The sequence below is a fragment of the Aquila chrysaetos genome, chromosome 13 (genome assembly GCF_900496995.4).
Source record: "Aquila chrysaetos chrysaetos chromosome 13, bAquChr1.4, whole genome shotgun sequence".
NCBI lineage: Eukaryota > Metazoa > Chordata > Aves > Accipitriformes > Accipitridae > Aquila > Aquila chrysaetos.
The window spans coordinates 40,573,220-40,600,903 of record NC_044016.1 but is presented as its reverse complement, the minus strand read 5'-3'; the positions used below and the strand labels follow the sequence as shown (position 1 = coordinate 40,600,903).

Genomic DNA, 27,684 nt, shown 5'->3' with positions numbered 1-27,684 from the left:
ACATTTAGCAAAGACACCACAGTTTAGAGCCACACAACCTCCATCCACCCTGCTTTAGAGTCTCCAAAGCACAAGGACCTAAAGCACAAAGCTACGTGGGAGCAGGAAGAGCACTCATTAATTAACAAACCACCCCAACCTGGAAAACACCAACCAGCTGCAAAATATAACCCCCACAGCAGAGCTCAGCTGTGCTCAATTTAAAGCCAAGGCAACAGCATGGGGGAAGGTGGGGAGCCTGAAGAAGTGTGTACTGGCACACATGCTTGTGCAACCCATCTTGCAGAAGGCAGCTTGTTTCTGGGGCTTTTAGACTATATGATTTCCAAATTAATCATGAGGAGCCACTTGACAAAGTGAGTTATTTCTGCTGGTAGATAGCTAAGCATCCAAGTGCTGCTCAGTGCTGTGGAAAACAGCTTGTATGGCTCCTTGCTGTCCCTTCTGCGTGCCCAGGGGCGCGAGGACAAGCTGCTTCCCTACTCTGCTTGAGGGATACACCAGGGCAGATGTTCCTTTCTGGATCCAGCTGTTTTAAGAAAAGACATTATTGCCTTGCTGGGTGCAAGCTGCTGTCCCCCACTGGTGCCATACCCCAGATTTAAAGCACAGCTTGATCCACCTGCACTTGTTCTACCCAAGCAAAAAGCCATGCAAACACCTCTTCTGGCAGCTTGCAAGGGATATTTGTTGTTTAGGGCCTGTAGACATGTTTTGGGGAGGTGGCAAATCTTGAACCTGTTCCTGGTGTTGCTCGCACCTGACTGTTTGCAATGGGGAGATGGGGTCCAACCCCCTGGCCGGGGTGGCTGGAGGAGCCAAAACCTCAGAAGCTGGAGAAACACTATCTCTGATGGTTCCCTGAAGGATGAGGCCAGTTTTTCCTCCCAGACGACCACACTTTGTATGAGCTTGATGTTACACTGGCCTCAGGGGATTCTGCATAAGAGGTTCCTGTCCTTCTGGAAAACACAACAGGAAAAGGCAAGGTTTTCTCCAGCTGCCAGTTACAAAGCCTTCCTCTGTACTCTGAAAGGGCTGATGATATACATGAAGGTATATAAGCATCCCCGGGGAAAGGAAGGAGGGGCTTGTTGGAATAGCCCAGTGCATTCACGCCCAGAATAGCACTGGCATCTTCATGGGGACCTGCAAGTATTAATTAGTTGTCAAAAGCTTGCACTAATCTGTTTGGTTTTGCTGAGCAATAAATACATCTGCTCTCCCTCATGCGGGTTTCTGTCCTAGAATTGATTTATTTATTTTTTCCTTTTAATGAAATCTCTTCCAAAAGAAAGAAAACGTACCCTTTGGGTGAAATCCGCCCCAGACTACACAACGCTCAGCAGCCTGAACATGCCGATACACACATGTCCCTTCCGGAGCCTGCTTTGGTCCAGAGTTCAGGCTGCATTTCAATTCCTTGCACGGCAGCAGCACAGGAAAAAAAAAGAGCCGGTTCTTTTCAACATGAGCATGCAAAGGCATTGCCCCCTTTTTCCTAATGGGGAAACTGAGGCAGGAAGCAGGGATGTGCTCTCTCTCAGCCCTGCAGTGGTCCTTGGGCTGATGCTACCAGCTTGAAGCAATTCGGGGATGGAGGGAGCAGGAAAGGGTTTGTTGGCATGGGAAAGGATTTGCTGGGGTGGGCTGAGATGGCTGCTAACATTGTCCCCACCTGCCACAGCGTCCCCTCCTTTGGGGTTCACCGTTCACCAAATTTATAGCAATGCCCCAAAACAGCCTGGCAGGGGGGAGGAAGTGGAAATACCATGACCAGGGAGCCTTCCCCAGCCCCGGCAGGCTGTTCACCCATTCCTCCTCCTGCATTTTTAGGCAATGCTGCCATCGAGTGGTCCGGGAGCATCCGGATGTGGGAAGAGCGCTCAGCCACCGGCCTGGACCCCTCTGCGGTCACCCAGGCAGCTCCTGCTCCCAGGGCTGCTGGAAACGCGGAGGCCCTGGTTGAATATATCTCCTCCTTCATCTGTCCTAGGGTTAAAAATCTCAGTCTCACTTCAACTACTGACCTGGCACTGGGGACTCAAGATTTTCAGTCCCTCACGTTTCCCTAAGCGCTTGCTCCAGCGTAAGAGCCGAGCATCCTCCCTCCAGGATGCACAGCTGTGCAATTCCAATCCGATTTTCTCCCAGTTTTCAGGGAGCCACAGCTTTACCTGGGAGCGGTTCCTCCAGCTCAGTGCTCCTCTTCCACCCCTTTGGGAGGCTGCGTCCTGAGCACGCGATTTAGGAGCATCCTTTAGCAAACTGGAGGGACGCGCTCAGCTTTCCAAGGTGCATCCCAAGGTGCATCCCAAGGCAAAACCAGCTCTCCTGGCAGGTAACAATAGTCGTTAGTTTTTTGCCCACACTTGGCAATAACACAGCACTGGAGGAGTAAGTTAAAATCACCTCTGTCTGGTGGATATTATAAACCCGGACTGTGGGATGGTGCAAATCTCTGTTTGCAGTTTAATTAGATTCCAACAGCTTATTCATGGGAGAAAAGATTCTTCAGTGGAGAAGGTTTTGCCAGCCCAACAGGAGCCGTGTTTGTTTATGAGCAAAGAGGCACTAAGATGAAACGTCCTGTTTGCAGTGGTAGGAAGCCGGTCGCATCAGAACGGGAAGACCTTTTCCTTCTTCGAGAAGTCAAACATTTGCTTTGTTCGTCAGGGATGCAAAGCACTTGCCAACCACAACGTAACGCCGGTTGGAGAAATGCCATGGCTGTTATATTGGAAAGCTTTATAATATATAATATATAGAAGCTTTACAATTATGGGCATGTTTTAAACTCCCGGTGACTTTTTAGAGCACATTTGGCCCAGACGCCCGTTAGCCCCCCAGAAGGATGCAAAGCACAGGAAGAATTTGAGGGCAAAGAGGTTGGAGAGGGGATGAGGAGGTGGGAAAATGGAGGGGGGGAATCGCGGGGGCTCCTGTCCGCTGGGAAGGGCATCTCTGCGCTGCGGGGAGCGGCAAGGGGAGGGCCGGGGGGGGGGGGCTGCAGCTCCGGGACCCGGCAGAGCCCCCCCCGGGCAGGGCAGAGGGGAGCGGGGGGGGGCCGGGGGAGGGCTCTCCGGGCCGGCTCTGCCCACCGCTCGCTGGCACCGCCCGCGCCGCTTAGAAAAGCCCCGGTCGCGCCTCGCCCGCCGCAGCCGGCTCCGCGGTACCGGCTGCGCCCCGGAGCCCTCCGCGGTCCTGGGCCCGGAGGGACCCGCATCCCGGTCCGGCGGCACCCCGAACCGGTCCTCAACCGGGAGGAACCCGCAGCCCGTAGCCCGCTCCAGTCCTCAACCGAGAGGGACCCGCATCCCTCATGCCGCTCCGGTCCTGAACGGGGAGGGACCTGCATCCTGCTTCGTTCCTGAACCGAGAAGGACCCGCATCCCGATCCGGTCCTCGACCGGGAGGAACCCGCAGCCCGCTCCGGTCCTGAACCGGGAGGCACTGGCATCCCGCATCCCTCATCCCGCTCCGGTCCCGAACGGGGAGGGACCCGCATCCCGCTCCGGTCCTCAACCGGGAGGAACCTGCATCCCACTCTAGTTCTGAACGGGGAGGGATCTGCATCCTGAACCGTCTGCACCCTGGACTGGGAGGGACCTGCATCCTGTTCCAGTCCTGAACTGGGAGAGACCCACATCCTGCCCCAGTCCTGAACCAGGAGGAATCCGCATCCTGCTCTGGTCCTAAACAGGGAGGGACCCGCATCCCAAACTGGCTGCACCCCAAACCGGGAAGGACCCTCATCCTGTTCCAGTCCTGAACCGGGAGAAACCCGCATCCTGTTGCGGTCGTGAACTGGGAAGGACCCGCATCCCTCTCTGATCCTGAACCAGGAGGAATCTGCACCCTGGTGCAGCTGCAGCCAAGCCTGGAGGGACCCGTGCCCTGAACCAGCCGTGCATCCCAGTCCAGGTGTGCTTGAACCGGGAGGGACCCACACCCCAAACCAGTGGTGTGCCTTGACATGGCCGGGCACCCTGCTCCAGCTGCACCCAGAGAGAGGAGGAACCTGCACCCCAAACCAGCCAAGCACCCCAAACAAACTGCACCCTGAACCAGAGGGGTCCTATACCCCAAAGTGGCTGCACCCTCAAGCAGGAGAGACCTATGCCCTGAACCAGCTGTGCACCCCAAACCAGCTGTCCCCTGAACTGGGAGGTACCTATGCCCTCAACCAGCCATGCACCCCAAAATGGCTGCTCTCTGAATCAAGAGGGAGCTGCACCCCAAACTAGCTGTGTCCCCCAAATCTGTCATACCCTGATCCTGCTGTGCCCTAACCAGGAGGGACCTGTACCCCAAAAGCATCCACATACCCTGATCCTGCTGCACCCTAAACGAGGAAGGACCTGCGCCCCAAAGCACCCGTGTGCCTGGTCTGGCTGCATCGTGGCACGATGGATAACGCTCTGCCGCTGGAATCGGAGCTGGAGCACCAGTGGCTGTTCAACGGCTCCCTGAACGAGTCCTTCACAAACCAGTTTGTGCAGCCCCCGTGGCAAGTGGCCCTGTGGGCTGTCGCCTACGCCCTCATCGTGGTGGTGTCGGTGGTGGGGAACGTGGTGGTGATGTGGATCATCCTGGCTCACAAGAGGATGCGCACCGTCACCAACTACTTCTTGGTGAACCTGGCTTTTGCCGAAGCCTCCATGTCCGCCTTCAACACGGTGGTGAACTTCACCTATGCCATCCACAATGAGTGGTACTACGGGCTGCTCTACTGCAAATTTCACAACTTCTTCCCCATCGCCGCTGTCTTCGCCAGCATCTACTCCATGACGGCCATCGCCCTGGACAGGTGAGTTCTGAGCATCAAACCCCAAACCCTCCCTGGCACCCAGGTCTGCCTCCACCTGGGTGCTGTGCTCAGCTCCATCTAAACTTCAGTCATGGGAGAACATTGCAATTAAAATAAAGCTTGTTTTGGTAAAAGAACGTTAGAAATAATCCCTCTCCCCACCCTGGTTGCAGGTGGCTTTGGGAATCCTTTGTCAGCTCTGCAAAAGGAGCTCGAGAAAAGGCTTTGTAACCCCCGTGCATGTCGGTAGCGTGTCTTGGGTGTGCATTTGTAACATCACTGTCCTATTCCTTCCCAGCTCCTCTGCAGAGCCATCCATTCTTTTCCCAACCTCCTCATTTAAAAGCAAACTTGATATTTAGCACAAAACGGCATCACCTCATGACATAAAATACACGCCTGTGTTGGACGTGCCTCGGCTGTGCTGCAGAAGCTGTTTCGCATCTCTTGATCTGGGTTGGGAACCCAGGAGCCTCAGAGAGAAGCTCAGGCTCGGGAAAGGCATCTAGACTTGGCGGGTGTGTGTTGTTGCGTTGTGTTCTGGTGTGTCACCCCAAGCAAACCCACCTTGATTTTACCAGTGGGGGTCAAGGGGGAGAGGTAGATGCCAAGGATTTCTCTTGTTCAGCTGAATCCAGCACAGCTTAGTTGGGTTTTTGTTTTTTCACTGCCTGGTGCTGCCCGATGACTGGGGACTGCCGGCAGAGTGAGATCCCGCTTGCATTTTGCCGCGATCAAAAGTTCAGACAGCACTCGGCAGGGTGCGATGGCACGGGGGACGCTGCCTTTGTCACCCCAGAGGGATGCACCAGGGCTCGAGGGACACAAAACAGCTATGCACCAAGCACCTCCAGTGTGCAGCTCCCCTCTCTTCTCTCCCCCTCCGAGAAATCTTTTATTTGATGGCATTTTCACACCAGTGCTAGAGATAAATCAAGGCTCTCAAACAGCTTTGCAATTCTCTCTTGAGTATCGGCGTTTCAAGCGCAACAGATTTTTCCAACGCAACATATTTCCCGAAGACAGCTCGGCTCTGCAACGCCTCTTTTTGGTCCTTCTTCCCAGGGAGTAAAAGACATTTTGGCTGGGGATACAGGCGAAGGGGGGGGAGATTTGCATTGCCGTATGCCAGCACATTTTGAGCTGATGTCTAAGTGCTGCGCAAACTGGCACGGATATTTCCCTACGAGAAATTATAGTGCTGCCACAACTCATGCACTGACAGCTCGGGACACAGAGCTTGAGATGGATCATGCTCTCTAGTCGTTAAAAACAGGCTCAGGTTTTGTTTCCCTCTGGAGCAGTTACAAGACCCTCTCCCCAAAATCAATCAGACATAGCCAAACTCTCATACTGGAGATGTGAGAAGAATTAAGGCAATAATAAATAAAAGGAGGAATACTACCAGTGTGGCTCTGTTCCTACCTGGTGGTGTTGCTGACTCTGTTTCAGGAGTATCTGCATTTCGAGGATGTTGGGGATCAGCCAGCAAAGCCCCTTTCAGGTTAGGGTGAATTAGAAAGATGATTTATTTTCTTTTTTTAATAGTTTGGGGTTTTGCCTTCGGTCCACACCCTGGAATAACCAGAAAAGCAAATCTGCCAGGGGAAGCTGGAGGAGCATGTGTAAAACGGTTAACAAAGGCAGGTCTGGGAGCCTAGGGCTGAATTTTGGAGGGGGAATTGGCATTTCCAGCTTGCTTTTTGCATCTGTAAACCCTTAACAGAGGCTTGGTTTTCCCATGACTGGGCTGCAAAACCCATGCGTGCAGGCTTGGCTCACCCACCAAGAAGGACCTGAAAGAATGCCGCCTCGGTGTGCAAGCACCTCCTGTACAGAGCTACCTGCTGCATTTCTTGGCCCCAAATTTCCAGCGAGGTGGAAATTAGGAAGGTGAAGGCAGCAAAGCCCATCCCCTGCCCCTCCAGGCAAGCAGCACGCAACAACATCTCCAAGCACTGGAAAATTTCTTGCTTTCCTGTGTCTGAGACCTGACAATAGTAACTTAAATGCGTGAAATGCAGGAACTTGTTCCAGGAACCAAAAGGGAAGAATTTGTCCTGGCAAGCAGCAAAAAGCTGTGTGGGAACAAGCAAAGCAAGCACCTGAATTTGGAGCAGCAGAGCCAGGTAGGCTCAGCAAAATGGGTTATATTCACAGCCAGGACATATCTGAAATCAAACATGACTGCAGTTCTGATTTTCATCAAAAACTAGGAAAGCAGAATTTAATGTGCCTTGTGTTCCCAAAGTGTATTAAGCCATCTAGCAGAGCGGTTGGATATGGAATCTGAAGGCTCGGAGGAGCGTCAGTCTGCAGATTGCTCCCCTAAATCATCTCTGCTTGTGCTTTCTGCAAGCAATTTCCAGAACATCCTCACTGGAGGATACGAAACCGCCTCGGAAAGACTCGGCACAGCCGTAACAAAGTCATTGAGAGAACAAGTGGGGAAGTGGGTTTGATTGTCCCAATGGCTTTTTTTGCAGGACCTGCCATGGGTTTGTGCAAGAAAAAAAAAGGCTTTTGCTTGAAGCTAGACCATCTGCTCTTTCACCAGGACCTATTTCAGCCTGGGCACAACCGCTCTGAAAAAAAAAGAAGTTAATCCTCTAGCGAGTGTTATTCTGAACCCTGCAACAATAGCAGGAAATTCAGGAGTCAAGGCTGGCAGCTGGTAAAGTCTGCTCAGCATCCTGCAGAAGTGGGGGCCAAACAGCTCGCTTTGGCACTATAAAATTTGCCACGTCCTTCGTTTTCGGGCGTTTCAGTGCCAGAGCACATCACATATCTCTTTCTGGCTTCCAACTCTCCCTGTGAATTAATTCACTTGAAAGAGATACAAATAAAATCCTGCTTTTTAACAATCTTCCAGGAAAAGTGAGAGCCCAGCAGTGCCCATGGTGAGTCCAAGCTAATTTGCAGCCACACTTAGAGGGGAAAAAAAAAACAACTCTGGACATCCCTAAATTGCAATATCTATGGTGCATGGGATGGAGCATCACTGTTGCTGTTTTCTCTCCCCTTGGGACCCAGATTAATCTCTGAGCACCACCACTCGTCCGCACCATTAGCAAACTTCTGATGGAGGAATGAGTTTCCATGATGATGGACAACTGGGAATGCAACTGAAGGTGAAGATCCCAGATTACTTACAGAATCAAAAAAAATAATCTCTGAGCTCCAAACTTTAAGTGAGCCAAGCCGAAAACACCACAGACTGAACAAACCCTGATGAGAAGGGTGAGAGAGCTGCCATGAACTCAGGGTGAAGACAGACTGTGCAGCACTTGTGCTATTTAATACAAAGCAAATTCCCTTTTTCTGCAAAGTGTCCTCTGCTCTAAAGCAGCTATAAAACCGACATACGGTGGGAGTAACCTCCTGCAAGGTGGGACTAACCTCCTGCAACTCCTAGACCAACTTGCTGCTTTTGCTCATTAAAAGAGCCTTCTCTCCGACCTCCACCAGCACCAATGCTGTCAGACCAGCATGCAGGGCTGGGCAATCCAACTGGGATCTTATTTATATTTCCTTTTTTATTTCCAAATGGGTTATCAAATCATATTAGGTGTCTTAAGATCCATCAATTTGCTAGCAGGAGCTGCAGAAGAAACATCAAATCTGCGAACCTTCATTCACCACTGCAGCTCCTAAAATTGCTAGTTTGCAGCTAAGACCTGTTAATACCTCCCCAACCCCATACTATTTGCAGCAGAAAAACCGTCTCAGAAAATTATTTACTGCTTGCAAGTTTGAACTCCCAGGTTGGATGAACCAGCTGAATATCAGGAACATATCTGCCAGCTCAGCGACCTCATGCCTTCCCCGAGAGGTGATTACTGCAGAAAGAAACCCTCCGGAGAGGACAAATTACATCAGCGCACAGACAGATTAATTAGTCATTTACACCCTAATATAGCAAGAGGGTTTTTTTTTTTCACTCTTGACTTAATGGACTTCTGGGGTTTGCAGAGCAGGACTTTGATCTGTGCCTGGTGCTGTGTAATCTTGCTCTGCTGGGATGTAATTTGGAAGATGGAAGAGGAAGGGGGAAGCGAAAGGACCCCGGGGTTTAGGGCCAGCATTGCCTACGCACCAGCTAGCACTAACCGAAGCAGCTTTTTGCATTCCTGAAAAATGAAGCATCACTGAACACAGCAAAAACCCTACAAAGCTGCTGGATACCCAGCATGGAGCTGGCTCGAAGCATTGATTTCCCAGCTGGGGTTAGAAAGCAGGGGGATGGGGATGGACAAGGGAACGCCTTAGTAAGGGGTCACTCGTCAAGGCTGGTTTATGCCCCTGCTCCCAGCAGTAGTCTCTGATCTGATGGGTATCAACTGGAATGAATCCCCCCCCAATACCCAGTAGATATGAATTCAGTCTGTCAAAAAATAAGTTACATCTTTTTTCCCCCCCTCTCCTTTGGAAAGAAGAAAGGGCTTAAAATTCCTGTGGCAATAAATATAGAACTAAGATGAATTAGCAACAGTCTGGTGGCTGGGAGATGCAGGAGGCTCAGGTTTTAGACATGCTTTTGGGGTGACTACAGTGTTCATCTGCGAGCTGGGCGCTGGCACAAGCCACCGTAGGAGTTTGAGGGCATCTGGTGAGATAATTGGTTTATTTGATGGCTTGCTTAATTTATTCTTAATTCCTCAATGGCCCAGTGGGAACCACTCATGCACTAAGTGTGCCAGGTCTCATGGGTCACCAGCCCCGTATTTCATGTAATTTATGTTCTGCCTCTTCACTCTCCAGCTACAAACCAGTGCCAGGACTAACTGGTTCATAAGGTCACATAGGTGCCTCGAGTAACAGCGTCTGCAGTCTCTCAGTGGGGCTGGCTTGTGCTTTGGGTCCTCCTCTCCCATTCCACCCCGACGCTGTCGGCAAGCGCAATGAATGCGGGAGGGAGCTCTACGCCTCCTTAACAGCCTGCTGCAACAAACTGGGGTTTGATCCTGTTTCGCTTGTAATTTGGCTTTTAAAACCGAGTGTGCCCGTGGGGTTTGCAATGCAAGAGGTGCTGTGCAGGAAGGCAGGGGAGGTTGCAAAGGTGCTGGCGTAACTCAGATCACTGTTCGGCGGCGGGTAACGCGTCCTTTTCGATTGTGCTCGAAGGAAATACCGCACTGCTTTCAGAAAGGAAAGATGCTGTGCCGTACCGGTGCTGTGGGGAAATGCCGGTGAGAAACCTGCAGCCTCCTGCTTGATGAAGGTGCTTTGCCGAGCGTTGACCATCACTCAGGTCTCGGGGCAGGAGCGCGCTGTCCGTCCCTTGGTTTGGATGATCGCTGTTTTATGTCAAAGCAATAAATAGGAGGAAACAGCTGCTCGCAGCGCCTTCGTCCCCAGCGTCGTGTTTCAAGCACGCAGGGCTCGGCTAGCCTCCTCGGCCATCATCCAGATATGAGGTATTTGGGGCCAGCGCAACAAGGCCAAGCTTTGCTATGCAAACCTGCTCGAGGGATGGTATTTTTGCATCCATGCTGTTGTGACGCAATCCTCGCAGAAAGCAAAAAGGCAGGTTTTTCTCTACGGAGAAGCTTTTCATTTCTTGGGTAGGAGGGACCTGGAGCCATGGTGGATGCATTTGACCCATGTGGATCCAGGGCATCTGCTCTGACTTGGTTGCAAACTCTCCCGGGACTGACTCTGCACTAAACCCCTCTCTGCTCAGGACAGGAAATTGTTGTGCAATAAAACACACAGAACAAACTCTGCATCCTCTTGGTTACTCATCTCTTATCTGTCGTATCCTTATTACTTAATGAAGCAGATAAGGAAACTCTGGGATGAAAGACGCTTCACAAATTTTTGCTATTATATTAATCTCATCTCCATGAGGGTGGAAACAATTGTGTAATATTAGTTATCCAGGCAGACTCCAGATTTCCAGATGCAATTAATAGATGGCTACGCTGCCTCAAATACAGTATCTATTTAATAACCGATACACTTGGAGCTACCCTGGTACAAAGTTGTACTCAAATGCTATTGTATTGTCATGGTAACACCCCCCAAAACACAAGAAAATATTTAAACAGCAGCAAACAGCATTACCAGCATCATGAAATAGCGTCTGGCATAAAGTCGTGTACTTTAGTACCAAGCCCATTAAACATGGTGGATTTAAAATATTAAACATGGTGGGAAAGGTGCAAGGAAAATGCAACTGCACGGGCATCGGGTCTCTCCTGCAAGGAGCTGAGCAGCCCTGAGCTTGCAAACCTTAACGACGGTTTGCACTCAAACGCGGCGCTACCATCCGCAAGGAGGGCAACTGCAGATCATTTTATTTTGAGGAACGGGTATCAGTAAGTCTTCCCAACCCAACATCTTCTGCAGGCAAATGGCCCCATTCCCGGTACTACCCCCATGCACCGCCTGCACGGGGAACAAAACCTTTCCCTAACGCAGGAAATCTGTCCTTAAATTCTCAATCAAGACCCAGCTCCCTGTGACAAATTAGGACTTGAAGACCCCACGGTGGTTTGTCACCCACCGCAGCAGCGAGGGCAGGATGCTCACATGGGGACGTGCTCCTCTGCCTCACCTCCCAGGAACGACCATCCCCAGCAAACCGCAACACCCCATTTTTTATGGACGGGAAAACTGCCCTCTTGGACGGCAGAGAAAAAAAAATAAATCTCTCTAATAGGATACAGCATCTTAGGGAGATGGGAGGAGTGTGGCCACAGAGGCACTTTGCGAGGAGAAATATGAACTAATAAACTCATTAGCCTTGCTTTCGAGAGCCCGCTTCTTGCTGGCGTGGCCAAGCCCTGCGTGGCCAAGCCAAGGAGGGCAGCGGCTTCCCGGCACTTAAGCTCTGATCGATGCCTTTTGTGCCCAGCGCCGCAAAACCACGCACGGGGCCAAACGCCCGCCAGCACCTTGCAGACACGCCGGGGCGTTGCAGCCGCATTCCGTGCCTGCGCTCTGCATTTCCATTTGAATGCAAACTTGTTGGTATTAATAAAAAATAAATAGATGGGCAAGCTTTTTTTGCTGAAAGGCAAAGTCGTGATGGATGTGTCATTTTTCTTCCCTGCTAAGAAGTGATTGATGGAGGTTTGGCTGCAGCCGCTACCGCAGCCTCGCCTGGGAAATCGAACCGACGTGGAAGGGAGAAGACAACCTGAAGGTACCCGCAATACGGCACGGCAGCACAGGGTTGCTTTTCTGCTTTGCATTTGCTTGCTCAGAAGGAAGGTTTTATTTTAGGTTATCCAAAACCCTGCCATAGAAACACACAACAGGAGAGGGTTTGGCTCAAAACTGAACAGAATTGCAAGGAAGCAAACTGGCTTTTTGGGACCTGTGTTCTGGATGCAGAAAAAGATCCAGTGGTGCCTAAAAAAAAAACCCCAAAACCAAAAATTCAAAGACAACAATGCACACAAACCTATTGGGTAGAGAAACATGGGAAGTCCAACCGGTCTGCAAGGAAATGAGAGTTATTTTAGCACGACAGACCCAGCGCTGGAAGAAGGCAAAAGAAGCTGCTTTGCTCCCTGTACTGATGCTTTTCCACCCTAATACAAGCAAGACGGCAGCTGTCATCCAAGCTAAGGCGGCCACGAAACCATATTCTCTGCTCCCTCCCTCTCCCCGGTTTGATTTTGCATCAAATGTTCTTGTCAAGCAAAGGAAGACAAAAAAAAAAAAAAAGGGAAAATAAAAAAAGGAAGCAGTTATTAAAATGTTAGGACAATTTTTTGCTTAGTGATACAATTATTATATAATTATACGATATCGTAATATGAAATAATGGTCTAATTATTTTCAGGATGTTTGTACATTTCCATCTATCTCCAGCATTTTTATGGTCTGTAATACCAGCTCTTCCAAGCAGCCCAGACCCTTTTTATTATATTTTTTTTCTTCCCCGTCAGAGCCCCTGTCTGGGAGAACTGTTATTATTCCCATTTTTAAGCCTGATGGGTGGCTGAACTCAGAGCATCCCCAAGGGAATATTTCAGAGGTCTCTCCGGAGCGATGGATTGAGAATCACTGCTGAAAAATAGGATTTGGGGCCAGTTTTCCTCAAAGCACCGCTAGCTTGCTCCCTCCTGCCTCCCTGATGCCATCCTTGCAACGCCAGCGTGATCAGATGAATTTTGCAGTCTCCTTTCCACCACGAGACAGTGTTGCAGACAAGACGATGGCAGCTGGGTCTCTAGGTGATGTGGTTAGGGTTTAGTTCATCGTTATGGCAATTATTTGGAGGTTTTATCAACCACGAGGGCTCCTGCGGATGCAAAGTGCTTTAAACCGATGAGGAAAGTCCTCCAAAGTGCACTGGCAGAAACAAGGTTGGAGATGTAAAAGAATTTCTGGCTTTGCAATCAAGCGCTGGCTTTGCTTTCTGGAGGTGTCAGCCTCAGATCTGTCTCCAGGCAAGTATTTAAACAGAAATGGCTCAACTTTTGTGGAAATCTCTTGTTTTCCACCATTTGCATGCTTGAGCTTAAACCGTCAGGTCGAGCACCAGCAGCAAACTCAGGCATGTTGAATTGGGAGTGTAAACCCAGGGTAACCCACTTGGAACCCCATGATAAAGCCCACCCAAACCTCGTCCAGCTCAGCAAACTCACCAACAAGGGGCTCAGCCAGCGCCAGGTGCTTGAAGGATGAGGAAGAGGAAGGAGACGAGTCCTTGCAGGGTCCCAGGAAGCCCATCGCAGTCCAACAAGGGGAAAATGAGAAATGCAGGTGCAGAAGCCAGGAGACCGCTGTGCATCGCCAGCCGCTGTGCCAGAGCATCACTAACACCCATTGCCTTGGCTCTTTCAACCAGCTTCAATTTCAGGTACCAACCGGCCAGAGGAGATTTTCGAGGGATAATTATCAGGTGGATTTGGTGGATTTTCAGCTGCACAAAGGCGATAAGGTTTGGTACCCTGGAGCAGAGGAATAGCTGACAGCAGTACCTCCTGCGTATTTCTATATTCATCCCTGCGTCTTTGCCCCTGCAAGTGACCACCCAAAAATGCAACACAGGAAGTATTTTCCATCTAGGAAAAAATTAAAAGGAAAAACTTTTCATTCTCTGGAAGGAGAAGGGATGAAGGGAGAAATAGAGGAGTCCGCAAATGCCTCGGGCGATAACTCATGCAGAGCGATGCAATGTTTCTCCTCTTTCCAAAGCTTGATGTGGAGCAGGGGGTGGAAATAAAATAAAAAATTTGTGACGTTCTCACTTAATCCTTCTAGTGCTGCTGGCTGCTGCCAGGTTTGCAAAACTAGATTTGCGGAGGGATAAATTCAATCTGCCTTGTCGCCACTGGAGCTTTCCTCACATATGATGACTGATGTTCTGGGGACAGAGCCCACGAGCCAGGCAGATATAGGTGGTATCTCAGATCACCCATCCCACGCTGGTCCAGCACTCTTATTTTTGGTTCTCCTCCTGTAACACTTGGCACTGTGATCTACCACAGAGATATGATTTTGCATGGGTGCAAAACTACCGGGCGCTGCCAAAGCGGCTGCTGCCAGACGGCAGCATCGCGGCTGGCTTTGTACAAATTGGTCTTTGCAGAAGCAGCCGGTTGCTGGTTGCGTTAGCAAAGCTGTTTTTCAGTTAAAAGTCAATGAGTGTCTCAGACGGGATTCAAATCTCAAGGGTAAGATGCTGCAAGAGAATTAGAGCATTGGCTGGGGAGTCCTCCATAAAGGAATTATTCGATGCTGTTTACATTGTGTGGAGTGAGGGGCTACCGGGATGCGTTAAGGGGGTGTCAAAAGTACGACCCCCATGCAAGGGAGACCTAAAACAGCCCCAAAAGCTGCAACATCGGGGCTTTCCAGCCTTGATTTCTCCTTTTCCCACCTTGCAGGTACATGGCTATCATCCACCCGCTGCAACCCCGGCTCTCGGCCACCGCCACCAAGGTGGTCATCGGCATCATCTGGCTCCTGGCTTTCCTGCTGGCTTTCCCCCAGGGTTACTACTCGGTGATGGAGGAACTGCCGGGCCGGCTGGTGTGTCTGGTGGAGTGGCCGGAGCACAGCACCAACGTGTACGGAAAAACGTGAGTTGAACTCTTCTGGCAGTGGGGACAAGTCACTGTACAGAAAAAACGCCCAAAAAAAAAGTCTAAAAAAAGGAAGCGAGGAAGGATGGGAATGGCTCAAAGCTCCTCGGGATGGGGAAATTCTCCCCTTACTCTAGCAAGGGCCAGTGCTATGTAGTTGACAGTAGCAAAATCTCCATCCATATCATCTTGGGGCATATTAAGGTTAATTAAGGTGAGTTTAGTACTGCTCGTGGTCCAAATATTGCCTCATGCTGTGCCATGCTCCCTGCCCTTCTTGGATGCTCATCCTTAAGGGAAACTCATGTAAAACTAAGACACAGTATTTTGGCTGTGGGGATGGGGTCTGCATTGCCCCCAGGGACTTATTCCTATATGCAGGTATGGCTTTGGTTTTTGCAGCACCTTTCCTGTAATCCATATCTCTAAAGGCTTCCGGGGGCAAGAGTTATTCCTGTAAGAGGTAAATAGGGTTTTACCGGGGGTATCTTGGCCAGGCAGTAACAGAAAAAAGAAACTGGTTTGGAATTTACTGAGTCCAAATGCCCCAAAATTCACTCAACTGCTTAAAAACCAAGCTACAAAAAGAGGCTCTGTAGCATCAGCTCAGGCTGGGAGGCAAACGCTGGGCTAAGATGGCTCAGCAGGAATCTCTTTCCTTCCCGTTAAGGTGCCGGCTAATTAAATCTGGCATTTCCAAAGGGTCCAGGCAACCCCGCTGGTCTGCCAGCACAGCGGTCCTCCCTAGTTTGCTCTTTGAAGTCCGCGAGTCATGTGGCAAGTTAAATGTCATGAGTTAAGGAAAAAAGAGGGGAAAAAAAAAAAAAAAAAAAAAGGCATTTGTGATCGCCAGTCCCATGGAGCAATGAATTAGGGCTGTGAAATTGTGCTGGAGCAAAAGCAGGGGGGACACACTCATGGGGAGGTGTTTAAAGCCAACCTGAGCTTGGCAAAGGTCTCTCTGCAAGACAAATGAGATGAGTTTGCCAGTCAGCAGCGAGCGGCGGGTTGCAGAGAGCTGGGCGGTATCATTTATTATCATCTTATTTATTTGCATTGCAAGGCAGGTATGGCAAGAACCAAGCTGGGGCTGGCCCAGCTGATCTCCAGAGGTGTTTTGCAACCTTAATTATCCCAGGCCACCATGATAAATACAGTCAGCACCAAGAAATGCTGCTGGCTTAGACAGCCCACGTGGCCGGGATGGGGCTGAGCCCCCCCGGACCGAAGTAGCAACCAGCGCGAGCTGAGGGCCTGACTTCAGCAGATCGTTTGCCGTTCGGCTGTACACCGGGGCCGTCACTTTTTCAAATAGCTAATTCAAGAGAAAAATGCCACCATTAACCTATGAATGATTTGCCGCTGGACGCCGGGCGCCGCTTCAAAGCCTGAGCATCCCATGCTCTTCGGTGAGCCAGGGGCTCTGGAGACAGATGAGGGCAGCCAGGAAAGCAGATGCTAAGCAGAAGCTTTTAAATACCCAAAACCCAAATAATTTGGTGGGGATTGAAAATAACTTGCGGCTCAGCAGCGTCTCTCCAAACCGCGTGAACTCACTTGCACAGCGCAGAGCCTGAGTTGTTATTTTACTGCCCCAAAATAACTCTGCAGGGACAGGTGGTTGGGCCACTGTCAAACACCCTCCCCTGCTCGCACGGCCTTGGGGCAGTTATTTAAGGAAGGCGCTGGCAGCAGCTGGCTTGTTTGCAATGCCATGATGAAAAATAATATTATTTTGTCAGTTCATAGTGAAAATAGGGACTTCTCCCAACACCAGGGGGTCCTTTCTCTTGGCAAATGGAGCCCAGAAAGCACAATCCCGGCATGCAGAGGGTATCAGAGACCAGGATGTGCACGTGAGTTTTTTTTCACCGGGAAAATGTGCCCCTTCTCAGCCCGCTCGTACCGGGGGCAGCGGACGAAGACCTTGGCACAGGCGAGACGCTCTGCAACAAGAGCTGGCAATTCAGCTCGATTCGATTCAGCGGCTGCTCACCACCTCTAACCACCGATTCCCTCTCCCGCTTTTGGTTTCAAAACAGATGTCTGATCTATTCCAATTTCATTAGCTGCCATTTCGGTTTAAGGGAAAGGGAAAAGCTGCTCCACTCGCCAGCTTCTCTGGCAGATAACAGCCCGCGGCGAACGTCTGGGCTTTGCAAGGCAAAAGGAAATGGCAGCCCCCTCCTCCAACACTACTGCCCCATAACTCCTACAGGCTCCTCCATCCTACACAAGACCCTAAATCCCCACACCAAAAACCTTAAAATTACAAAACCCAGGCTTCACTAAATGCTCTGATCCTGCAATTCTTGTAGACAGAATAACATATGGATGGTTTCAAATGGAGACCATTTTTCAGTGCCCAGGGTCCAAAACAAAAATGTGTCCGGGCTCTTTGGAAATCCCAGCCCCTACCATGCGCAGGCGGCTCTGAAAATAAGGATCCATCTTGCTTACATTATCTAACAGCTCCTCTGGGGCATTTCTGCATCGCTCTCTGCTGTTTGCAGCTGGTTTAAGACCCTGCATTACATGGGAACCGCAACAAAATCTTCATCGCAGAGCCACAGAGACGCCTCTTTAATTAGCAAAATAGAAAACAGCCCTACAAAATCCAGCTCAAATGTGATTAGCGCTGGGCGAAGAGGAGGCCAAATGAGATTGCAGGTACAGAACAAGGAGGAGATGGCGTGGCAGCACAGGTCTGGGGCCAACCCCATTCCCTGCGGGAGTTGCACCAGGCACGAGCCTGACCCATTCGTTACACGTTGGAGGTATTATTCAACCAAAGCTCCTGGGAGGATGAGCGAGTGCAAGAGCGGAGTGTGGCTACATGGCCTGAACCACCTTGAACAGATGTAGCACCTTGCATTCAAGCCGGGAACACACCCCGAAAATGCATGCAAAGACCCTAAAGCGGTTGAAAGAAAATTACCTCTGGACCTGGTGGCACACATAATGCTTTTCAAGCCAGCACTCTGCAAGCCAGCTGCATTTCTATACCACTATTGCTCATCTTTCTGCAGGAGAGAGAGGTTTTTGCAAGCTCTGATGGTAGGAAGGAATCCTGCAAGGATGGTCTGTCCCCATCCCGTTTGTTAAAAACAGCATTATTTTTTTCCTTTTTACACCAGCTACTATTCAACACAAATCCTTCACTGAACCCACTGCAATCCCAGTGGCTATTGCAACCTGCCACGGCTCCACCGACTTCATGACAAAACAGTCTCAAGCCTGAGCTATCAGTTTGATCCAGACTCTCTCATTTGATTTTGGACTTATTTATACCCATTATAAACAAACACAAAGATCCTGCCCCTCCTACAAGCCTAGAGAACTGACCCGGCCACTGAACTCACAGAAAAGTTTTAATAAACCTCCATGACAAGGGTTTAGGCTGTGTTTTTGGGGACTGGGGTTATGCTTGTGCCACCTGAGCCCAGCTAAACCGATGGTGGACCACGATTTAGGCAAGCTGCATCCAAGACCCAGTGTTTGGCCCGGAGGGAAAGCCTTTATTTCTTCAGCTTAATATTCCCATCCTTTATATGTCAAAAAAACCACATTTGCTCCTGCAGGACTGCCAGATAAAAGGTGTGATAAGAGCAAGTATTCATCTCTAGGATAATCTGGGGTGTAAATAGAGTAGAAGTGAGAGTAGAGCCACTCCAGCTAAAACATCCTTGCCTTATGAAGGTAACTCAAGTTCTTCACTGGCCTCTACATCCCATGCCAGGAGGGTGCTAGGATGCCAAAGGCTGGCAGCAGAGGCTTGGAAAAGATTGGGGTGAAAGTAGGGAGTCCTTCCCAGCCCAAGCTCTGCAGGCAACATGTCTGCAGGAATTGTGCCAAATTCTCTTTGCCCCTGTAAAGCACTTAGCCTTCAAGCTCAGTTTGGAAGAAAAAGATTGAACAGGTAGAGGAAACACTCAATGACCATAATTTTTTCTAGGTATCACTTCTGCATGACCATCCTCATCTACTTCTTGCCGCTTCTGGTGATAGGATGTGCCTACACTGTGGTTGGTATCACTCTCTGGGCAAGCGAGATACCCGGCGACTCCTCCGACCGCTACCATGAGCAGGTCTCAGCTAAGCGGAAGGTAAGGAGCTCTGAGCATGGTAGGAGCCATAATTCACGCCCGATCCCAACTAACCACAGCCAAAAATACTTCATTAGGGGTGGAAACAGGTCAGGACTTATTGCATGGTTGTTGCTAATGGAGCAGATGTGTGTCCTCCATGAACGTGGATGGCTTAACCAAGATGTTGACCATGTGTTCCCAGTTGGCAAGGTCTCTAAGGTCCACAGGTGTCCAACGGATGACTTAGCTTCCGTGTCCTCTCTTGTCCTCACAGGTAGTGAAGATGATGATCATCGTGGTATGCACATTCGCGCTGTGCTGGCTGCCCTACCATATCTACTTCACCCTGCAGTATTTCAACCCCGAGTGGTACCTGCAGAAGTTCATCCAGCAGGTCTACCTGGCTATCATGTGGCTGGCCATGAGCTCCACCATGTACAACCCCATCATCTACTGCTGCCTCAATGACAGGTGGGTTTCGAGTGACTTTCGGCAGCATCTTGGTGCAACAGGGAGCGGAGGAGGGGGAGATACCAAGGGGTCTGATGAAGGAGAGTATGGATGGAGAATTTTCCCAGGACGGTTCTGTCCCATCTTCTGCCAGGGGCTGCTTCCAGCAGATGCAGGGATGATATAATACTCACCTAAATAAGGCTCTCCTGAAGCCCCTGTGGGATTTGAGGGTGGGTATCAAAACAGTCCCGACTCCTAATTGGGATTCATCAGAGGTTTTTCGTCCCCTTAGTGAAAAGCAGCAGGGATTTTTATTGTTTAGCAGTGCTTAGCTCTGTCTTCCCACTCCTAGCGAGGTCCTTTTGCCATCTCCACATCCCTCACCCCCGCCTTTCCCCACATCTTCTGTCCCCCCAGGTTTCGCGTGGGGTTCAAACACGCCTTTCGGTGGTGCCCGTTCGTCAGCGCCGGTGAGTACGAGGGCCTGGAAATGAAGTCAGCCAGGTACCTGCAGACACAGAGCAGCATGTACAAGGTCAGCCGGATAGAGACCACCGTGTCCTCGGCAGTTGGCGCGGCCGAAGAGGAGCTGGAGGAGAGCGGCAAGGCCAAGCGTCTCTCCGTAGACATGACCTCCAACGGCTCCTCCCGCAGTGACTCCAAAACGGTCTCTGAAAGCTTCAGCTTCTACTCCAACACGCTCACCTAAGCGGCTCCCCGGCTCCGTCCGCCGCTCACAAGGGTGCCACCATCCCCTCTCCCTCACTGGGATGCTCCGGCGCTCAATCCACCCAGCGTCATCGCCCTTGTTTCTGATGTGCCGGCTTTTTTCCGTGCTGTTTTACTGTCTCTTGCTGTGCTGCTCACTCACCATCCTTGGGCGAGCCCGAGAGCAAAAGCTTTGGATTAGTTTCATGTGCTCCACTGTGGCTCGAGTCCGAACACAAGGGAGGTTTGGCTGGCCCCCACCTTGCTCGCTGCCTGGCCAACCCAACATGTGCCGGGCGGGTGGATAGGATGCAGAAATGGGACAGAGCTGGGGTTTTCTCCTGAACCGTAAGTACATAGGCAGGTGCTTCCCTGCTCTCTGCAAGGCAGCGGGGATCTCCCAGTGCATCCCACCCCACAGGAAAATGAACGAGTCTTGCACTTTCCTCCTCCTTAAATTTCATTCTCCCTGTCACTCTCGGTTGAATATCCAGAGGGGTATTCAATTTAAAAAATCCAGCAAAAAATGCTGTTTTCGACTTCAGGAGCCCACAAATCCATGGGGCACCACTGGCCACTCGATGCTTCAACTCAGATCCAGGCATTTCTGCATTGTCTCAACTCATCTCCGGCACCTGCATCCCTCTGCACGATGGGTCTTCTGTTGCCACTCCACACCACAGCTCATCGAAACAGGGCTCTTGAGAAGGATTTCTGAACTGAGCCAGACTTTGGTCGCTGTTAATCAACCATATGTGCCAAAAGCAATCACTGTGATTTCCTCAAAGACCCAAGGTGATGTCTCTTGGATAGATTTTGGACGCCTGTGGAGGTCTGGAGAAAAAGAGACTGACTATACTGAAATGTTTTTCATAACCTGGAAATGTCTAGAGCTGCACAGAAAGGGGCCTGGTACGATTCCATCAGTAAAACAACTTTTTCCCAGCATACAAGCTTTGAAGGGAGACAAGAATTTTGCAGACATTTTTTACTTGGAGGAGGGCTGAAATGATTCACTTCCACTTTCTGGATTTTGTTTTAACCAGGGAAACTTTTTTCTTTTTATCCCCCGTCTTTTGCATAAAACATTAAGTTTATGATGTGTACATGGATATATCTAATATTTTAGTCCTGTTACGATGGATAATTTTCACTGGAGCTATTCATACCAAGGGCTCCTTTGGTCAGCAAATATACGAACATACACTCAAAAGGAGAAAAAAAAGTAAATAAAATGAGAAGTGGACAAAATTGGCTTGTTGGGAACAAACTCACAAGTTTGGGGGCAATTTGGGGGCAGATGTATCAACTGCTCCTTGCTGCTGGTCCATTCTCTCACTTTTGGTGTAGAAACCAGATTCCTAAAATGGATTCACTGCAAGATAGAAACGCTGGAGAGGTGCATGATATATTCACACAGGGCAAGGAAACTGCTCATTCGTTTTAAAGCAGCTGAAGATCAGACCCTGCTGAGCACACAGCAATTTCTGGAAGTAAAGCAGAGATTACTTTTGGAGCTTTTCAACTCTTCAGCCTCCAAACTGGCTGTTGGAAGATCCAGTCATTAATAAATCCCCTGCCACAATGGTTCTTGGAGATAAAAATACACATATTTAAGCAATGACTCCAGCGGAAATTAAGCGAATGGGCAAACAGATGGATCCAAGAACAACAAAATGGCTGCAAAACCGGATTGACAAGAATGATCATCTCCATTTTTACCCAAAATCCTGCCAAGCAACATCAGTGAGGAGCAGCTTTTCTAGTCACTTCCATGCTTTTCTCAACTGCTGCGACTGTGTGACGTTACAAACTGCCACGTGCTTCGTGCACACACTGGAATATGCTGTTTTTTCCCCACTTAAACTTCCAGTTCTCACCATTGTTGTCGCCTTAAGACATATTCCCTTGCCGCTGCCTCCCGCAACCCTGCAGCGTGGAGAAGGGGGAATGGCACAAGCCTGCCTGGGGATTTGGTTTCGCAAAAAACCACCAGCCCTAGGCAGCAGTGATTGAAGGGACGGGCAATGCCAAGGGTTTTAACGCAAGGGTTGGACTAGGAAACTTCTCCCACCAACTCCACAGGAGCTGTGCTGCCAATACATGAGAAGGTGCTACAAACCAGAGCCAAATTCTGATTTACTCCCAGCTGCCAACCCAAATTCAAAATCAAAATGAAACCAAATATCTCAAAATGGTCCAGAGAGCCAAACAAGACAAGCAGAGATCTGCTCCATACACCCCACGCACAAGAGTTTGTGTCAGGTTGTGAGCCTATAGAAGTCAGCATTTGCAAAAAAAAAAAAAAAAAAAAAAAAGAAAAAAATACGTGTGTGTGTATATATACATATATATAACCATGCTGCCCTTTTGTCCTCCATGTTTTATGCCCTTCATGTTTTATGCCCCAAGGACGCTGTGATCATGAGATGTGCAGAGAAACGACAACTGTCTTCTCACAAGCAACGCTCAGCTTGAAACGTGGGATAACCCCAAGGGTGTGCATAGAGACTTCAGTTCAAGCTGACAGTTTACAGCCTAAAAAGCTTCTTGTGCATCTTGTAGAAAACTATCTCTTGAAATAAAATGGCAAAAATTCCCACTCATTATAAATAGTGCCAACGACCGCAGCAGAGCCTGCCTGGGACGCCCAAGCTGATGGGAATGTGTCAAGGGATCATTCAACAGATGGAGACCAATGCAGGAAAACCAAAATGTTCTGTGTAAATGGGTACAACACGCCCAGACCCATGTTTTCCTTTCTCCCCTCCAAGTGCCAAGTTATGTTATCAGTGGAGGCAGGAACAGGGACGAGGCTCCTTTCACATTTAGGATCTAGGCCAACCCGCAAGATGGGCTGTTTGGGTCAGGTCTGTGTCCACACACATGACATGCATCAGGCAACATCAGCTGGTTTCACCAACCTTGGGATGCTCTGTGCATGCAAAAGCCACAGAGAAGTCTTCTTTTGAAGACTAAAAAGCCTAAAACAAGACACCCCTGCCCAGGCTTGGGGATGGGACATCTAACCATATGGTCGGTCCAGCCTCTGCACCATTTCCAGCTCTCCTTTCAAACAGGTCAGCTGTAATACAGAGGCTTTTTCTGGTTTATTAAGCCTGCTTCCCTAGTTCGCTTGCAGATCTCTGATTAGAAATTCAATTGCAAAGCGAGACAGTTTCTTTGTCTCTTTCCTGGCTCTCTGAAATGCAAAATAATAGCATCTGGAGAGAATCACTCAGCAGGTCTGCACACATCCCTTTGCCATCTCCTCCTTGGAGGCACACAGATAACTCCCATCATTGTTAAGGGGAGCTGCCTAAGCCCAATTACAACACACTCCAAGCCAAAACCATTGCAGAAGGGAGCTCTGAAACCCAAATCCCAGCCCGCAGCCACCTCCTTACCCCCAAGGGATTGATTATAAGCTCAGGTTTGCTTCCTGGCACTCAGAAATTGCTCTTCCCACCTAGCTCCCAGTGGGAGCACGGAACAGCAAATCCCTGTCTCCGTACACACCTCAAGGTCTGCTCGATTGCTCCAAAATACAACATTTACACACTGTTTCATGTGTGACCATTTATCTCCCACCAGCTCAAAACAAAAAACAGCAGAAACCAAGCAAGAGCCTGCTTGCCAGAAAAATCAGGCAGCTTTGCGAATGTGGAAGTCAAAGCAAAGCAGCCGGTACCAATCCCTGCTGTTTGTAGTGCTTGCAATGGGTTTGCCGATAGACATGCAAAGAGCTGCCTGCCCACCACTTATCTTTATTATTATTTTTATTTTGCTGTCCCTCGAGGGATGCAGTCACTGCTTGGCCCAGCCGAGTACACCGCATCTGCCAAAGGGTAGTGACCTGGGACAGAAGCAGGGTATCTGCTATTTGCTGTGTATTTCCATAGGGCTTACGGGTGTTTTGGGGTTTTTTCCCAGCTTACTGTGTCCTAGTCAGAGCCCTCCTGTGAGATCACACAACCAAAGTGCCCAGCCCAAGAGCTCCTAGCTTTTGCTTACCATATAAAATAATGGTAAGCAGTTGCAGCCCCCTGGAGAAGGGACAGTGAGTCCCAAGAGCAGCTGAGGATGAGAGATGACTCTCGGGTGTCTCTGCCCTTAAACTTTCCATCCCAGACATAAAAGGCTCCTGATTCTGTGCAATACGATACAGTCGGGGCCAGGAGGGAAGTGAGGGGACAAGATGGGCTGCAACGTACGTCTGGGGTTTGGTATTTGGTGTGTGGGGCAGCTGATAGGAGCTTTGCGTGAAGTTCTTCCCATACTAACATCTCTACAGAGAAAAAGTCCAACCCTCCTCCCCAAAATGGTCTCTCTCTGATCATCGGGTTTGTCGAAATGGATTTTCATAAATAAATGTTTCTTTTGTGAGACCGTGTTGCAACCGGTTAATTAGCCTGCAATGATGGGAGGTGGCAACTGGTAGCTTGGTGGGAGCGGGAAGAGAAGCGGTAAAAGGCGGCAAAGGCAAAACTAGATGAAAAGAGGGGTGAAAGGCAGGTGGTGGGTTTGGAGGAACCTTCAGTAAGAGGTAGGTTCTCTGAAATTTCACCACTACAGCAAGAAAAAGGATAACCCTCAAAACTCAGCAACACAGCCACACATCACCGATTCCCAAAGCACGGGAAAGGCTCGAATCGCTCCTCGAACGCAGGGAGGACTTACAACTGCTCGCTTCTCTGCACGGGGCTGAAGCAGACGTGTGACTCGAGGATCGTGCATCAGCGCCGGCATTTCCACCTATTCAGCTGGCTGCGAGGCAGAGCAATTCCCTTGATGAAGCAGCTAACACACTTGGCTCCTCTTTCTGGTTTGCACTTACCAAATCCCACTGCTCTGCTGGGGCAGGCACTGGGACAGCACAATCCTTGGCCTCACCACCCTGATGGGAGAGAAAGCGTGAATGTGAGGAGCAACCAGCCACGCTTCACCTCCCAAGCAAAGCCCCCAACCCAGCCAGCCCTTGCAATCAGCTCCAGCCCACTGTAATTTGTGGTTTTAATTAGAGGAGCTTTGCTGAGGCACAGCTGATTGGCATGGCTTGCCAAAGGCCCTGTCTCATGTGCCTATTAAGCTCTTGTTATTTATTTTCATGGGTTATTTTATCATGCAAAAGGGAGAGAAGGAATAAACAGTGTCACACACCGCTGCAGTGCCATGCTTCGTGCAGGCATCTGCTTCCAGCCAAGCCTCCCCACAGTGGAAACCAGAGAGCAGATCCCACTTTACAGCAGGATTCAGCATGTCGGATCCAAACAAGGGGTCATTTTATTTATCAGCATCAACGCATCATCTTTCCCAGAAGGGTTCGTACCTGTTCCTAAATGCACCTGCACACACACACTATATAAAAGCAATGAGAATGTGCTTTATTGGTTATAAAAAATACTCATCAGCCACAGCAATCTGCTGCAGAAATGGTACGGGGCAATCCAAATTCCTCATGCCCCGGTTCATTCCGGTTTGCACTTTTCCTCCATCTGTAATCCAATATGAAAACACCCAAAATCAAGAGCTACGTGGTGGGTTTGGGTCAGGGTTGAGGCTCTGGGGAGAATTTAAGGTGGTTGTTTTACAAAGGAGGAGAGGAACAGAGAAAGGGATTATTACCTGCATTTGCAGCCTGGTGAAGTACTGTGGCGCTCTTCTCTAACTAGCAGCACCCTCCTTCCCGAGCTGAGGCCTTTGCCACTCATTGCATTCATTGTACCCTCACACAGCAAGCAAGAGACATTCGCAGAGTTGCTACCGTGCCCACTAAACCCACCGGTGTCACTCACAGGGCGAAACCCGGTTCTGCATCTGGTTAAGGCAAGACACACCAGGCGAAAGCAGGACCAAGCAGGAGAACCCTAAAGGTGACACCCAAAGAGCAAAGCCCTTTCAGCACCTGTGCCGTTGTGTCTTTAAATAGCTGCTCTCAGCCATCACGGCAAGTTTTGCAGACTTCAATGAACCCATCAATCTGATTATCTGCTATGGCAAAGACACAAGTTCAACTTAATTAACATTTATGGCTTCCACAGTGTTTTGCATAAATGTTTGCTTAATACACAAGTCAAAAATATCCCCAGAAAATGAAAATTAAAGATAGTTAATTGCTTGCAGCTATGCACCCGTGTGTAAACTGGGGTTTCCATAGCACCAAACGGTCTGTCAGATCATTATGACAAAGTTAGAGCTTAAAGAGAAACAACTTGAGTTTAAAACATACAGAGGAAAGTGGATTCTTCATGTTCTTCATTCGACTTCACGAGCTCCCCACTTCAATTTCTGCGCAAATTGCAGCAGATTTTGGTTTCCCCAACGCAAACAGATACTTGGTGGAGAATTACAGACAGCGCTTCACTGTCACCTGGTTGTTTAGACGAGCAATTACTTTTTATTACTGAACTAAATGAATCAAGCAGTAGCTAATGAAAGATTTGAGAACCCGCAACGGCGATTCAAAAATCAACCCAATCCAGTTGCAAGCGTGAAATGAGGATTAACTGCAGTTTTCGTATTCTTGGTGCCAAGTAACCACGTCAACAGGACTTTCCTTCGCATCGGCAAGATGCAAATACCTGAGAAGCTCCTAAGGAAAGGAAAGGGAGTGGGTAAGAGTGATGATTGCTTAAACAGGATGCTCAAGTGTGGACACGACTGTAATGGGCTTGATTAAAAGTCAAATATTATTAATTTGAGCAATTTGACGGGCAGGGAAGTGCGTCACAGAAGGGTCTAGGAAATCCCGGTGTGACCCGTGCTCCCACTACACAAGATCAAGGCTTCGTCCTGGAAGATATCCCAGGACAGAGATCCCAACCAGGATGAGCTTCCTGTGGGCTGTAAGTCAGGCAATTATAAGCCTCACAACAAGAATATTCTGGTTACAAAAGACCAAGATGTCAAGAAGAAATACAAGTCCTTCCTGAAGCCACAGTCATTCTGAATAGCAGCATTTCAGGCTCAGAAGAGCATTACCATGCAAAGCACCTCCAAAAACATTATTCTTGTTATTGCAAAGCAGATTGTGCCGTCCAGGTTGATTAAAAAGGTTTTCAGGGAGATAATGAGAACAATTTTCAACGGAGGCAAAAGAAGAAAGAGGGAAAAGGAGGGTCGTTCTGAACCACTCTGGTTTCTGCAGAGGCACGCAGCCGTGGTATCGCAACAGCAGATAATATCTGTATTGAGGGATGCGTAGCTGATTATTACAAGCTGTTCACCATCCAAAAGCTTCTCTGATGCATGGCATAATCAAACGGCTGCGAATTTGCATTTAAATTGAGGAATTTAGTAATCCATACCCCAAAGAGCAGCAGGCCTCCTTGGGTGACACTTCTGGTATCTCACAGCCTTCACAGAGGAAGACAAAAATCATGCGTGACTTCAAAGCACCCCCCAAAGCCTGTCCTGCCACCCTTTGCCAAGATGTGCATCTCCAAAAGACGTGATTGATACCCATGCCCCAACTGTGCCGCAGCAATAACCCTCCAGGGAGCGGAGTCCCTATTAGTTGGGTTTGCGTTAAGATTTTTGTCTTGCAGCACTAACGCTGTCAGCATTACAACCTCTCCCA

General features: G+C 49.4%; 2 protein-coding genes across 2 annotated transcripts in view; one reads left to right on the top strand and one right to left on the bottom strand.

The window, feature by feature from the left end:
- The window catches only part of LOC115350464 (tetraspanin-15-like), a 97,472-nt gene that overhangs the window by 64,804 nt on the left and 4,984 nt on the right, over positions 1-27,684 (bottom strand). Inside the window, exon 2 of the mRNA XM_030036134.2 lies at positions 24,786-25,002. Coding sequence (XP_029891994.1) covers positions 24,786-24,854 — 69 coding nt within the window. The 5' untranslated portion in view covers positions 24,855-25,002. The remainder of the gene's footprint in view (positions 1-24,785; positions 25,003-27,684) is intronic.
- TACR1 (tachykinin receptor 1) lies at positions 3,251-24,491 on the top strand. The gene is made up of 5 exons (XM_030036128.2): positions 3,251-4,810; positions 14,659-14,853; positions 18,812-18,962; positions 19,219-19,415; positions 19,815-24,491. The coding sequence occupies exons 1-5, from the start codon at positions 4,410-4,412 to the stop codon at positions 20,104-20,106; spliced, it is 1,236 nt and encodes a 411-aa protein (XP_029891988.1). The 5' UTR covers positions 3,251-4,409; the 3' UTR covers positions 20,107-24,491.